Source organism: Acanthaster planci, linkage group LG01 (assembly GCF_054643075.1).
Source record: "Acanthaster planci isolate LZ-2023a linkage group LG01, COTS_SCS, whole genome shotgun sequence".
Classification (NCBI taxonomy): domain Eukaryota; kingdom Metazoa; phylum Echinodermata; class Asteroidea; order Valvatida; family Acanthasteridae; genus Acanthaster; species Acanthaster planci.
In genome coordinates this window covers 33,675,301-33,689,694 of record NC_141777.1, presented here as the reverse complement: position 1 = coordinate 33,689,694, position 14,394 = coordinate 33,675,301, and the positions used below count along the sequence as shown (strand labels likewise).

Below are 14,394 nucleotides of genomic sequence, written 5' to 3'. Positions count from 1 at the left end.
AATGGGCAAGAAAAATCAAAGAAAAAGATGGCACCAAACCAACAACAGGTTGCTACATTATCAACTTAAGAATGGCCTACACCGATTTCGACACCTTCAATCATATTTCTGCATTCCAACCCACGGTATTACATCACCCTCTGCTTTCGATTTCACCATAGCCGTGCACAAATGATTGGCTCAGGCCTCAGTGGTTATTCTCAAAAGAGACCAGTGATTCTCCATACGCTCACCTACATATATGTAACTCAATCAACAGGAAGTCTAGTACAGTTGTACAGATCCCAGCAATTCGAGTTAGGCCTCCATACATTACCGTTATGTGCAGCCCTTTTAAGTGGCGACCAGTCTAATCAACTTCCGGGTGCAATCCTCAAGCAAGACGGGCGGAGATAAGTGAGTTGATCCAATTTTACATGTTATTAAGTTTTACCACACGTCATGGCAAATGTAAGACGAGCGCAGTTTAAACGCTCGTCTGATTCAGACTGATTGTGTTATAGATAACAATGTGTTTTAAACCCCGGTGTGTCGTGGAAGGAGCACATTAACAATACATGTACTTGTACTATCCCAGGAACTTTTGGAGTCCCCATCAAAATTACAGTAGGCCTACTTTGCCTCACGGTGTCTGATCCAAGCATATCATAGTGCCATGAAATCTGGAAATGTGAAACACAGGAGAGCCAAGCTGAGAAACTCTTCAAAATTAACAGAATTCCCGGCGCACAGATAAGGTCTGAGTAGTTTTCCGTGCACATATTCTTTTTCAAACACTGGAAACACCAGAATCAGCTTTACACAAATGACTAAGGTTAACGTCACTCACTTTGTGCAGCTTGGACACTGTATGTAGCATTTTACAACAGTACTGTACATATTGTTAAGATGCCATGAGTATGATAACATGAAGCATGTATCTTGGCTTGGTACGATTATGCAGTTTCGCCATTCAATAAACATGTACTAGGACCACTCTGTGAAAAAGAACGTCATTGTTTAGACACTAGTCATTTAAACTGTGATCATTTTTCAGTGATAATTCGACAGCAACCTTTTTTTTACTGCTGCGAAAGTCGAGGGTTTTATGCAACATACTGATAGAACGATTAAACCTATTACTGGATATCTCAAAAACACCATTTGCTTGAGAGTGAGTTTTACTGATCACACCTAGGTGAGAGTTATGTGGATAATGAAATCTGTCAAAATACTTTACTAATTTTTTTCAGTCCTTGCTAAAGTGTAAGGAGAAAAAGTTAACTTTCATGTATAGTCGCATGCACGGATTTGTGTAATATGTTAAAATATTATGCTCTGAAAACACGACCTGTGCCTTTGAAGTGTGACCTTGAATAAAACACCGATTCACCAAGCAGAAAAGGTACGTTTTTGAGGGGGCTGGAAAGCCTCAATTGTCGACTACTGTTAATTCACATTATGCAGTCAACCATTTCTTGCATAGCCACGTCTATTCGTGGTAGTAAGTGACGACTATTTTGACTTGTCAAGTAAATGTACAATGTACAAAATAGTACAGCAAACCCCCCAACTTAAAAAGGGGGTGTTCCTCTACAAAAGAGTGTTTTGTTGTTTTTATGCCTCCTGTTCGTTTGATTTTTGCTCTTTCGGAGTGGTTTCTCATTTTAAAGCGGTTTCTGAGCTTTTGGTTAGGATTTATAAGGAACTAGACCTTCTAGGAACGAGCGTTTTACTCTTTTGCCTGTAGAGAGAATCCATAGGAATTATAAATGGAATCTTGACTAGTCCTATGACTCAAAGTACTAATCATTTAATTAGTGTCTATTAATTATCTAAATGTCTGTGTGTGTATTTTTGGGTTGTTTTATTTTCCCAGCAAGCTAAACGGACGGAGATGGACATCGAAGATCAGCGTAATGATCAAAATCTGTTTCACGATGCATGTAGCCTGAACGGTATGACATCACTGACGTGTGAGAAGAGTGTGCCAAGCGAATCAGTTGCTCGGGACGAGTCATTCTGTCCGGCACAAGCAGGGGACGCTGGCTCACGGCCTCTAGAAGGGACCAGGAGCAACAAAAGGGATGGACAAAAGGACAGCGCCGTTTGCATTCGTCCACCTTATCCCGATCCGTCCGGGGAGGGTATGCATGAAGCCGCGAGAAGGCGCCTTCGCTTTTCCCAGTTAAGGAGGGGTGGTTCATCCATCCGCACTCTTCCGGCTGTTTGGGGGGACGAAACCCTTTCCAACGACGCAAGCAGGGATAGAGTTAGCTGGATTAGTAGTGTGAGTGACGACAGTGCCATCGACGTCAGCATGTTTACCGCAAGTGTCAGCTTTCAGAGTGACGGGACAATTGAGGAGGAAACGGTGTTAAAAGCAGAGGATTCCTTCGACACAGCTTCAGAAATAACTCCACATAATCGGGTATGCTATCCCAGAACGGAAAATGAACGTTCTGACACAGACAAGAACGCTACCAAGGCAAATCAGGTAGATTTGAGTTTTCAGATGGCCGTTAAGGGTCCTGAAAGAAATTGGAGTCGTCAGTTGGACGAGATGGGTCCTAAGACAATTGAGATAGGTTGGAGTCTTCAGTTGGACAAAGTGGGTTCTCAGACAAATCGGACCGGTTCGAGTCTTCAAATGGACGAGGTTGATCCTCAGACAAATCCCAAGTTTCAAATTGACGAGGCTGGCCCTCAGACAAATCCCAATTGTCAAATTGACGAGGTACGTCCTCAGACAATTCAGACCGATTCGAGTCTTCAAATGGACGAGATGGGTCCTGAGACAATTCAGATAGGTTCGAGTCTTCAAATGGACGAGATCGATCCTCAGACAAATGCCAGTCTTCTCTTGGACAAGATCTGTCGTAAGACAAATCCCAATTTTCAAATTGACGAGGTTAGTCTTGAGACAAATCAGACCGATTTGAGTCTTCAAATGGACGAGATGGGTCCTCAAACAAATCCCAGTCTTCACATAGACGAAGTCTATCCGACAAATCCCAATTTTCAAACTGATGACCTTGGTCCTCAGACGAATCCCAATTTTGAAATGGACGAGGTTGGTCCTCAGACAAATCCCAATTTTCAAAATGACGACGTTAGTCTTGAGACAAATCAGACCGATTCGAGTCTTCAAATGGACGAGGCCGATCCTCAGACCAATCCCAGTCTTCACATAGACGAGGTCTCTCCGATAAATCCCAATTTTCAAACTGACGAATTTGGTCCTCAGACAAATCCCAATTTTGAAATGGACGAGGTTTGCCCTCAGACAAACCCCAATTGTCAAATTGACGAGGTGTGTCCTCAGACAAATCAGGGAGATCCGAGTTTTCAAATAGCCCAGTTCGACACCACATTTAATGGTCTACACCCAGTGCGTTTCCTCAGGCGCTTATTCCGTTGGCTGTGTTTCTGTAACCATACATCGGAGATCGACACAGACAAGGAGGCTTTAACAAACCCGGGCTTTTCAACGGAAGATGCCGATGAATCGAGCCATTCCGTCGCTCTAAGTGGAGAGCCCGAATCTGGATCTGTATTTTCGGGATCATCATCTTGCCCTGATGATGGGGGAAGTTCAAATCAGTCAACGATCATGGAAGAAATCCAACATGTCATTCTTCCGAAAGAAGATTTACTTGAATTGTTTGACAAGATGTGTCAAGAAGCAAAAGAGATGAACATTAACGTAGTCGGTCGGGTTGTTCAGATCTTCAACTTTGCTGCTGCAATGTTGGATAGTCGTGGTGGGTTTCTGTCTATTGATGCCTTAGGTGTTCACCTGTATATTCCACCAGGCGCCATACCTGTTGAAGAATTATCTCAGCGAGTTTACGTCTATGTCCAAGGAGGCCTTACCAGTGGTGGCAACTATCTCACTCCGTATGTCCATTGTGGACCCTCGGGATTTCACTTCAGCAAGGATGTCTTCTTAATCTTGCCCCATTGCGCCAAGGAAGCCGTGGGGACCGAGTTTTCTTGCATCAAGTCCACCTCCAGTGGGCTTCAGAAGCTAGAAGGAGGTAAAGATGGAACGTTGCTCGTCAAAACTAATTCTGTCTTGATGACGATGAGCCACTTCTGTGGACTTGCCGCATATGGATCACCTTCAGTTAAATTCATGGTAGCATGTGTATTCATCAAAGGAATGCCCAACGGTAGATTAATGGTTCGTGTTCGACTGTTTGACGATACAAAGGCAAATTTTCAGGTGAGAACAACATATCAATTGAAGATTATTGATGGCTATTTAAAAAATCAAGCTTAATCATGCCCATGAATGCCTTTAAATTAAAATGTGAGAATGAGTATAGTTCCTAATTATGTACATTGTCGACCAGTACAGGCCAATCCAAGGAAAAACTCTTTTGCTACACAAACGATTCAAAAATTGGTCAACTCGGTTGTTTAATCTTTGCTTTTGAACGTTCAACAGGAAGTTAAGACGGTTGAGACGACAAATGGCTTTAACCAGGTGGACATGCGTGAACATTTGGAGGTGAGGCGCTGTGATCCAGGAAAAGACATTAAAATGAGCATGTGCTCAGATGTACATTCGTGGGAAATAACCGAACCAGAAAGAGGCTGGCAGGTAAGATTGTTTTAAGACTTGTGCTCGAATTGTTGCTGAGTTTATCTGTCAGGCCCTCTGTCTGCCCGTTGATCAAGACACAGGCCAGTAAGTCCCTCGTCTTGTTGCTTGGTACTTCAATTGGTCAGCCGGCCACTTAAATAATAGATCTCGCTCTTATAAAAACGACTTGCTACGAGGTATCATACATTTATATCTTGTTAAGCATTTTCACTCATTGCGCTCCTTGTAATTTCAGACAATTCAACATTCGATCCTGTGGCGGGAATATGGGCCTGAAAATCTACCGTCACTCCCATCCAAGATATTCCAGGCAAGCGTCTGCGCTGCCTCGCAGACAGAAGCTTTTCAGGGTCGTCTGAAGATCTTCCAAGAAGGTCGAGAGGACCACAGTGTGGACTTTATTGTGAACTTTTCGCCCAATGCTGTCAAACCAAGAAGTCCTGAACAGGTTGGTCCTTTTATAAAGTCCCTACTCTCAGGCAACTGAGTTTCTCTCGTTGATTATATTTCTATTGCCTGTACCTACTAAACATTAAAAGCATCATAAAAATCAGTGCCAAGTCACCCTGAACAGTAAATTAAAACTGTTGACAGAAACTGAGCACGAGTTTGTTGGAGTCAGCGTAAATATGATCGAAAGTTGCTGCCACATCAACGAAAAAACAAACAAACAAACAAACAAACAAACAAACACCCCAACAAACAAACAAACACTTTTTTCACTTTTCCAAATGAACCTTTAATTCATGATAGAGAATATCTACAAAACAACGATTCTTAAAATAAAACAAGGTTCAAGTGGAATAAGTAAATACTGACATACAATAAACATAACAGAAAAAGAAAGGATTCTCAGTAAAAAAATAAAAAGAATTAATTAACTAATTAATTATAACATGAACATTGGAACCACACTTATAGCCATCGAAAACCCTGAGACTTCTCATCAGGGAAAGACAGTGAAAACCATGAAAAAAAAAAAGGATCAGTCTTCATATCAGCCAGAAAAGCTTATTGTCCACAAATGTGAACAAGGTGTTGTTGTGGTCCCATTTGCTCAAAAATGGGCCAACGTTGTGTTTTGCAGAGAAAAAGTGGTAATCAATCAGAATTTTACTCTTCATTCGAAGTTTCCATACAATAAGAGGGTCAGCAGTAGATGAACGCGAGTAGAGAAAGTATATGGTTGCTTTCAGACTGATAATGAAGTAATTTGCCAGATTAACCATCTCCTTTGAACGTCCATTCTTGTACGGAAGGAGGCACCAGTACAGGTCGAAATCTTGAACTACACTCGGGAAAAGACGACTCAAGAGACAGTTCAGAAGATTTAATGCTGGCTGGATGGCGCGACACATGATGAACAAGTGAACGATTGTTCCTCTTTGTCCACACCAAGGGCACAGTGGAGATATGTCTGGGTTAATGTGTTGCAGGACCGGTAGGCTGGGCAGAAAGTTATGTAATAGGCGGAATTGGACATCGCCCTCTTTCTTTGAGGAAGGCAGACGATATATTGCTTGCCATTCGATTTTCCGGTTCTCTGGGATTACATTCTGTTCATGCCAGTAAGTCTGAAGAGGAATCTCCAGCTGGTTGAGTTCTGCGTTGAGGGTTTTATAAATAGTCTTTGAAGACGCGCCTGTGGCATCGATGTCTGGAGGGAAGTGAACAACGACGGGAAGTTCTCTCAGGGCTGGGATGCTCTGAAGATTACGTGTGGAGAGACGGTATCCAAAACGGTTGAAAAACTGCGGGAAGACACGCAAGAGGAGATCTGTCATTTCAGAGAGTTCAGCGCGAAGAAGCCTGTTTGAGGACCTTCGCACTGGGTTTGCAGCTTGGATATCCTCCGTTGTTTTCCATTTTCCGGAAGAGACGTCCAGTAGGTCTCCAACTGTACGAACACCACACATCCGGAGACGAGGGCAAAGGAGATGGTCATCTATACCGGCAAACTTAATTACATGAGTAGAAATTAACGGTAAATTCAAAATGAAATGAAGAGAATCGAGCGGTATGACAATTTGGGCTCTCGATATCTTCCAAGCTTGTAACACATTACAGTAGAATGTTGGGAGGTGAACAAAAAATTTAGCGTCAAGATTTATTAAGAAGATTTGAGCATCAAAATCGAACTTGCAATATTGACGCAAAAAGTAGCTCATGAAAGCGAAAACAGGATGAGGTGATTTTTTTAGAAATCTTTGTACAAAGGAGAAGCGATACGTAAAAACTCGTGACTGGAGGCAGGTAAGGCCCAGACCGCCTGTTTCAGGTGAACGATACAAAATATTTTCCTTTATCCAATGTCGCCCATCAGACCAAATAAAATCTACCAGTTTCCTTTGGAGTTCACTGAGAATTTCTGGAGGGGGGGATAAAACTGCAAGAACGTGAAGAAGTTTGGAAGCCGCTAACTGATTGGCTACCAGGGCTCTGCCTCTGAAGGACAGCAGTTTACACAATCCTTTCCAACGAGCAAGAACGTTTTGCAATTTTTCTCGACAGGTTTGCCAGTTTTGTTGAAAAAAATGGAAGGAGTTTCCCATGTGAACTCCAAGGAATTTTAAACCAGTATTATTCCACTTAAAATTTAAGGGGTTGTCCGTTCTATTTATCCACGAACCGACCCAGAGGCCTTGAGATTTAGTAAAATTCAAACAAGCAGCAGAACAACGGCTATAACAATGATAAATATCTTGAATAATATTAAAAGCTTTATCACTGGTAACAAATATAGAAACATCATCGGCATAGGCCGAGGTAACAACAGTGTAATCAGAATTAGGAATCATAAAGCCAAAAGGTTTTAAATTACATCGAAGAGCATGGAGGAGAGGTTCTATAGCTATTGCATATAGCAAACCTGAAAGTGGACATCCTTGTCTAATTCCCTTTTTAAAAGGGAAAGGTGCGGTTAAGGAGCCACAAACCTTGATAAAACTCTGAGCATCATTATATAGCAGTTTGACATAGGAGATAAATCTTTCTCCAAAACCCATGGTCTTCATAACAGCACATAAATAGTAATGATCCACATTATCAAATGCCTTTTTTTGATCAAGATTTAAAACAGCAAGAGGAATACAGTGAGAATTAGCATACATAAGAATATCCTTGATTAAGATGATATTATCATAAATTGAACGACCCGGAACAGTATAACTTTGATCAGGGTGAACAACGCTATCGATAACATTTTTGAGTCGGTTTGAAATAATTTTTGCAAAAATTTTGTAGTCTGTATTTAGTAAAGAGACAGGACGCCAGTTTGAAATCTCAAGCAAGTCGCCAGTTTTGGGAAGAAGGGTTATAACTCCCCTTCGACAAGAAACCGGAAGGTGGCCGCTGGCAACAGATTCATTGAGTACTGCCATGAGATCGTCCTTAATGATATTCCAAAAAGTTTGATAAAATTCAGAAGTAAGGCCATCCAAGCCAGGGGACTTATTTAAATTTAACTGGTTAACCGCCATATCCATTTCATCTGTTGTTATTGGTTTGTCACAATCTTCAGAGTCACTTTCACTGAGCGTAGGTAAATTTTTAAACAAGTGATCCATAGTACTGGGTTCAGTTTCAGCCTCACTGTACAATTCTTTGTAGAAATTCCGAATGTGACATTTTATTTCATTTGGATCATCAGTAGTCCTTCCAGATGAGAGACGAATTTTAGAAATAGTTTTAGCGGTAGAGTTGGATTTTTCTAGATTAAAAAAGAATGTAGAACAAGTGTCAATTTCTGTTGTGAGCTTAAAGCGAGATCTAATGATAGCCCCTTTAGCGTCATGCTTGAAGTGTTCATTCAGGGCATCCCGCTGTTCCTGAAGAGTTTTTTGAGTCTCTGGGGTAAGATCAGGACAACACTGTAAATTATCAATGGATTTGTGAAGAGAATGAATCTTGTCCCGTTTTTCACGGGCAATTTTAGCTCCATACATTTGAGTGATAGATTTAATATGATTCTTTCCCATGTCCCACCATACACTGATGGAGGAAAATTGGCATCTTGTAGCTTGCCACTTTTTCCAAAATTGTTTAAAAATTCCTTTGTAGGTCTCATCTTGAAGCAAAGAATTATTGAAGTGCCAGTAGGCGCTACCCTTCTTACTTACATCGGGAAGTGTTATTTTAAGAACAACAGCACTATGATCCGACAAGGAACAAGGTTGAATATTACAGGAGTCAACAGAGGGCAAAAGGTGAACAGGGAAGTAAATTCTATCAAGTCTAGCTTTGGAGGTGCTTCTCAAATTGCCAGTGCTGTATCTGAACCAAGTAAATTTAGATGAATTGGGATTATTTCTACGCCAAACATCACACATAGAAAAAGTATTGATGATATTTTCTACAGCGGAAGCAATTTTGTGTCTCCTTTCAATGTTTTGCAAGAAGCGATCTAGAAGCGGGTCATGTGTACAATTAAAGTCCCCGCCAAAAATGATAACTGGATTGTCGTGTGAAGAACAATGCTCTTCCAAGGAGATAAGACAGTTCATTGCAGCAACGTCATCCTGAGGAATCAGGATATTGTAAATATGATAGGTGGTTGAATAAATTCTAAGCTCGAGAAAAAGAACATATCCAGCACAGATCGTACAAGATTTTATTATGTTAAAATTATTATTTTTCTTGACGAGAGTAGCTACACCAGATCCCCGGGTGGTTCCAGGAGCGCAACAGACATCATACGGCCATGTTTTCCAACACAGATCTTCGTTCCTAAGATCATACGTTTCCTGTAGCAGAACAACATCGGGATTTTCAAGGGTTATGTCTAGATACGCACGAACAGAGTTGTTTTTGATGGGCGTGGAACATCCCCCTGTATTGAGGGTTACTAGGGTGAAAGTCATATACAAAACAAAGAAAAGTAGAAACATCATGGAAAAAGATGGATGGGATCGCTGGGATCGAGGTTTCTGACAAGCTTTCGAATCCTCTGTTGCATATTTTTCGTGAACAGAGGGCTGTTGCGGAGTGGCTTCAGCTGTTTTACTAGACCGGGGATGTCATGAGTAAATTTCCTGGCAACGTCAAGCGGCTTTCGACGTGACTTGACGCACTTAAGGAAGGTGACGACTTCCTCGTTTTGAAGTGGTCCTTTTGTCAGGTTTAGGTCCCCTGGCCCATCTCCCTCTTGATCGAAGACGCTTACGACAGAGGAGACGGATTCATGGTCGCTCTCTGAATCCAGTTGAGATGGGTGTATCGGTGGTGATTCTGTGGACATCTGAGATTCGTCCAGGATTTGGGAGATATTTTCCTCCGTTGAAGTTTGGGAGACACTTTCATCTCTTTCCATCTGGGGTGTATCACTTAGCTTACGCAGTTTTCGCTGTGGAGACGGAGACTTCAGCTGCACCAATGGATTGGACACAACTTCTTTAGGCTTTGATTTTTTGCGGTGTCCTTTGGCAACAACCTCTGCAAAGAGAGGAGAGGTTTCACGAGAAGGAGCTGGAGGCGAACCCCAGATGGAAGGCACTGTAGTATTGTTAGATGTTTTTAGATGTTGTGTATTTTGCTTTGAAGGAGCTGGACTTAAAGTGGTGTTATGTTTGTCTGCAGTGGAATCACTTTGTTTTTCTGTCTCCTGTTGTTTTAAAGGTGTACCTGTTAAAAATCGAGCATCAGGTTCAGTGGCTGATTGTTGCTGCGCATCAGTATCAGCTAGCTTATCTGAAGTAGACGGCTTGTTCTGGTCAGTCAAACTGTCTCGTCGACTCTGTTTTGATGGATGTTTCGGGTCAGATTTTTTACCGTGTACAAACTTGGGAGGGGGATTCAGTGGGTTAAAATCTGCCATGTTTGTGTTAGATGTAGACGGTTCAGCTTGTGTTGTTTTTTTGCAATGTTTACTTATGTGGCCATTTTCTCCACAGCTGAAACATTTAACAGAATCATTGGAGATGAAAACTCTGTAGTTCACCCCTGCGTGAAATATGTTCATGTGATCGGGAATAGTGACATTGGTTTCTATGATAGCATGCACTTGACGTCTAAAAGACATAACATGAGATAACTCTTTGTCTTTAATTCCCAAGGGGATCGGTTTGATGGCTGAAACTGGTTTGCAGAAGCTTGATAGATTTCGTGCAATGACTGCATTTGGTAATTCTGGATATACATTGGACAGTACAAGTCTCTCAGTAGGTTTTACTAAGGGGGTGATGGATATAAACGAATCGTTGTACTCCAAACCATACACAACAGCTTCCTCAACCGCTTCCCTTGATTTGAGGTAGACTGCTACACGCCCATTTGATATACGGGAGGCAGAAACTATTTCAGCAGGGTTCATACCCGAGACAGATAGTGCATTAACATAACACTGGACAGAGACATTGTCTTCAGCTTTGAAAACGATTCCATTCTCGCGAGTTATGTTAGTGAAAGGTTCAGATGCAACATTGGTCTTTGAGAAGCCAGTCGCCTGATCACCTGAGTGATCCCGAACAACAGGACGGTCGGCAGCACGACTAGCCATGGCGGCCAGCCCCGCTAGCTAACGTGTATCGAATGTTCGGGACTATGCCAAAAAAAAAGAGGTGAAAATATTACAAGATGGTATACCGTAACAGTCCTTCAATAAGACCTATCAAGTCTACAACAATATACGTACACAACTACAACCAATAAGGACCAAAAAGGTCATTAGTACAGTGATAAAACTTACGTTAAACGAGAGCCCAAAAATCACACCGCCTTCAAGAAAACAAACAAACAAACAAACAAACAAACAAACAAACAAACAAACAACCCAAGACCCCAACAACCAAACAAACAAACAAACAAACAAACAAACAAACAAACAAACAAACAAACAAACAAACAAACAAACAAACAAACAAACAAACAAACAAACAAACAAACAAACAAACAAACAAACAAACAAACAAACAAACAAACAAACAAACAAACAAACAAACAAACAAACAAACAAACAAACAAACAAACAAACAAACAAACAAACAAACAAACAAACAAACAAACAAACAAACAAACAAACAAACAAACACCCCAACACCCCAACAAACAAACAAACAACCCCAACAAACCAACAAACAAATAAACAAGAAAGGTAAAGATGCGCCATTGTTTATCTTTCTTAGGCCACTGAAGAGCGAATCAGGGAAATTTGTCGGCAGCAGATACTGGAACAGCTACGAGGCCCTTCTTGCTCCGAGACCAGACTGCTGGATGAAGATATCATGAACAAGCTCTGCAGCCTTCTGGATGATATCAGTCCAATTGGGCGCGACTGGCGCATGCTGCCAGAGAACCTTACCGGCCTGAAGAGCAAAGGTCACAGCTGGGTAGAAAGCATCGAAATACGGACCGCGAGCTGGCCGTTTAGAAGTCCCACTGAGTTCGTTCTCGATGCGTTCTTTGCAGCGTCGAGGGAAAGCAAGATCGGGGAAAGATGCACTCTGGAGGAACTGAAAAAAGGTCTCCTCAGCCTGAGCCGGTTGGATATCCACTTTGCCATCCAAGCTATCACTGACAAGTTAAAACAAGGCAAGCATGGTATTGATTATAGACAACGAATAGAGAGTGGCTATGTAAGTGGTTCGCATCCTGACAGTGATGATCTGTAGATTTAGGAAGGCATGTCTTAGGTCCTTGATTTAAACCGAGTGTGTCCAATCAGGTTGTAAATATTTAGAGAGATTGATAGAATGTTGCTTAATTTAATATCCGTCAGACGACGTTTTTCTCTTTGTAAAACGATCCGACTTGTTTGATAAAAGGGCTTAAAAATTAAAAACAAAACACTGTTAGGGCTAGATAAAATGCACAGCGTGAATTTCTCTGAATCTACTGTTGCATCAATTAAAGCATAGAAAAATAAACACTCTGCGATAGGTTTCGGATGCAATTATAAGTAACTTGCAATTGTAAATTCACGCGTGAGCTAAACCTCGGATTTGGCTTTATAACCATAGCTTAAATGTTAGAAATGAAGACATATTCTTCTTAAGAGTGTAGACGTACTGTGAGGTTGGGCCAGAAAAGGTGTCACTATGAACGAATACAGAAGCCGTTTTATTGGCAACGGAAACGGTTCGACCTACTGTGGCTTCGTTTTCAACTAGAGAGGTTCGCTATGTCTACTCAACATCACACATGTACTGTTTCCATAATTTATAGTACCTTTGCACATTACGTCAACGTTTTATGGGGAGCCTTACATCTAGCTTTTGAAGGAAAATGGCTTTCGAGAAAATAGCCCAAAACGTTTCTCCTCTTTCGACACTGCTAAACCAATAAGTTTTTGCAGTAGAAAAACCTGACATGATTCTTTGAGAGCTAAACTTTTGCACAAACCAAGTGATCAAAAGAATACAGTGATTAATTAGCCGAAATCAATCGCCGGGAGTAAAGATGAGCATCCGTTCTTGAAATCGATACTCTACGACGAAGTGACATCTGTCTGTCAGTATTGGTAATTTGGAAATGCCGCAAATTCTGCTTTGCATTTAATTTAGAATCTACGGTTTTGATGTATTTTTCCTTATACACGTATACTGTCTTGCAAACAACATTTAATTAATGTGATTTTAATTTAATATACAAGTTTATTATACTCTGGAAACATTCGCGGTCCCAGTCTTTTGATCGTTGGTTCGTCGGGGCGGCACCGCAGATATAACCCACTGTGAATATTGACTACTCTTGACGAGTGGTGCGGTAAAACTGAAATCTAGATGATCCATGAAGCAGTCTATTTCTCTCGAGGTTCGTGAGCGAATGGACCGGAAAACAACCATTAATCAACAAATAACGACTGCTTATGAGTGCAATTGTAAGAATCATTTCAGGAAGTGACAGGGCGGAGTCAAACCGTTCAAATCGAACATTCATGCCAGAAGTTATACAATTTTAATGAATTGTATAACTTCTGGCACCAGAGGTGCCAGAAGTTATACAATTCATTAAAATTGCAATTATATACAAATTAAAGAATGATCATTCAACTGAAGGCACTTGCTCTGTGATGATATTCTGAGAAAATGGTCAGTTTAGGGGTTTTCTGCGCAACTTGGAAACTCAAAACGAAAACATTTATAATTAAGTAAACGCATTTGCTCAGTACTATCATATTTTTACACATCTTTGAATAAACCAAAAACAAGCAAAAACAAAATCTGACACCCAGCCCCTTAATCTAGGAATTTGCGGAATTTATGTTAAGGCACATATGAATATCCATTGTCTTAGAATAACTGAAAAAAAAACTGTGGTGTTAATTGAAGACTCTTGGTATTATCAGACTGATAGCACCTACGGGCACAGTTATTGTAACGATTCTAGCGAAAGAAGACACCTTGATTTAATCTCTCATGTCTTCCTGTCCATAAATATTGTAAAGTGAAGGCTCCAGAGCCCGTAAAACCAAACCTCTTATATAGGTCCCATCCGCTTCTCAGTGCGAACGGTTATAACTTAAGCCTTTTTCATTTTTGTCTTTTATTTTGTATTTCTCTTTCCATATATATACTGCAGTTTTGTTTAGTGATAAAGAACGTTTCTAAACACTATCTTGCTGTCAATTTATAACCATATACATGTAGTTTGATGATAAATATGGACGCATACTGTTCACAGTCTAAACACGTTAAAGTAAACAAGATAGTGTTTAATCGCTTAATACAGATTATAAAGTGTACATGAGGTGGTAATCAATACTCTAATATTCGAATAGCTTATAAATAAAACAGCTCAGTTGAGTGGACGAAGAACAATCAACAATGTTCCTTTCCGGGTTTGTAGCAATGTCCCCCCACCCCCGCGAT

The 14,394-nt window shown here is 40.9% G+C and overlaps 1 protein-coding gene across 2 annotated transcripts; it reads left to right on the top strand.

Annotated features, from left to right (window-relative positions):
• The first annotated feature begins 256 nt into the window (after positions 1-256).
• On the top strand, positions 257-14,343 carry LOC110987145 (uncharacterized). 2 transcript variants are annotated; one of them, XM_087143701.1, is made up of 5 exons: positions 257-396; positions 1,859-4,207; positions 4,433-4,588; positions 4,827-5,039; positions 11,710-14,343. In XM_087143701.1, exons 2-5 carry the CDS (start codon positions 1,877-1,879, stop codon positions 12,193-12,195), a joined length of 3,186 nt encoding a protein of 1,061 aa, XP_086999827.1. In that variant the 5' UTR covers positions 257-396; positions 1,859-1,876; the 3' UTR covers positions 12,196-14,343. The 2 variants fall into 2 exon arrangements, with proteins under 2 accessions (XP_086999827.1, XP_086999830.1); XM_087143704.1 differs by having other exon boundaries at positions 263-396; positions 1,863-4,207.
• Positions 14,344-14,394: the final 51 nt, after the last annotated feature.

What these genes read in the sequence shown, in the direction of transcription:
- LOC110987145 (XM_087143701.1), top strand. Translation starts at nt 1,877, where the DNA reads ATGGACATCGAAGATCAGCGTAATGATCAAAATCTGTTTCACGATGCA. An exon ending in ATACAAAGGCAAATTTTCAG is followed by an intron (nt 4,208 to 4,432) that starts GTGAGAACAACA and finishes AACGTTCAACAG; the next exon opens with GAAGTTAAGACGGTTGAGAC. An exon ending in AACCAGAAAGAGGCTGGCAG is followed by an intron (nt 4,589 to 4,826) that starts GTAAGATTGTTT and finishes TTGTAATTTCAG; the next exon opens with ACAATTCAACATTCGATCCT.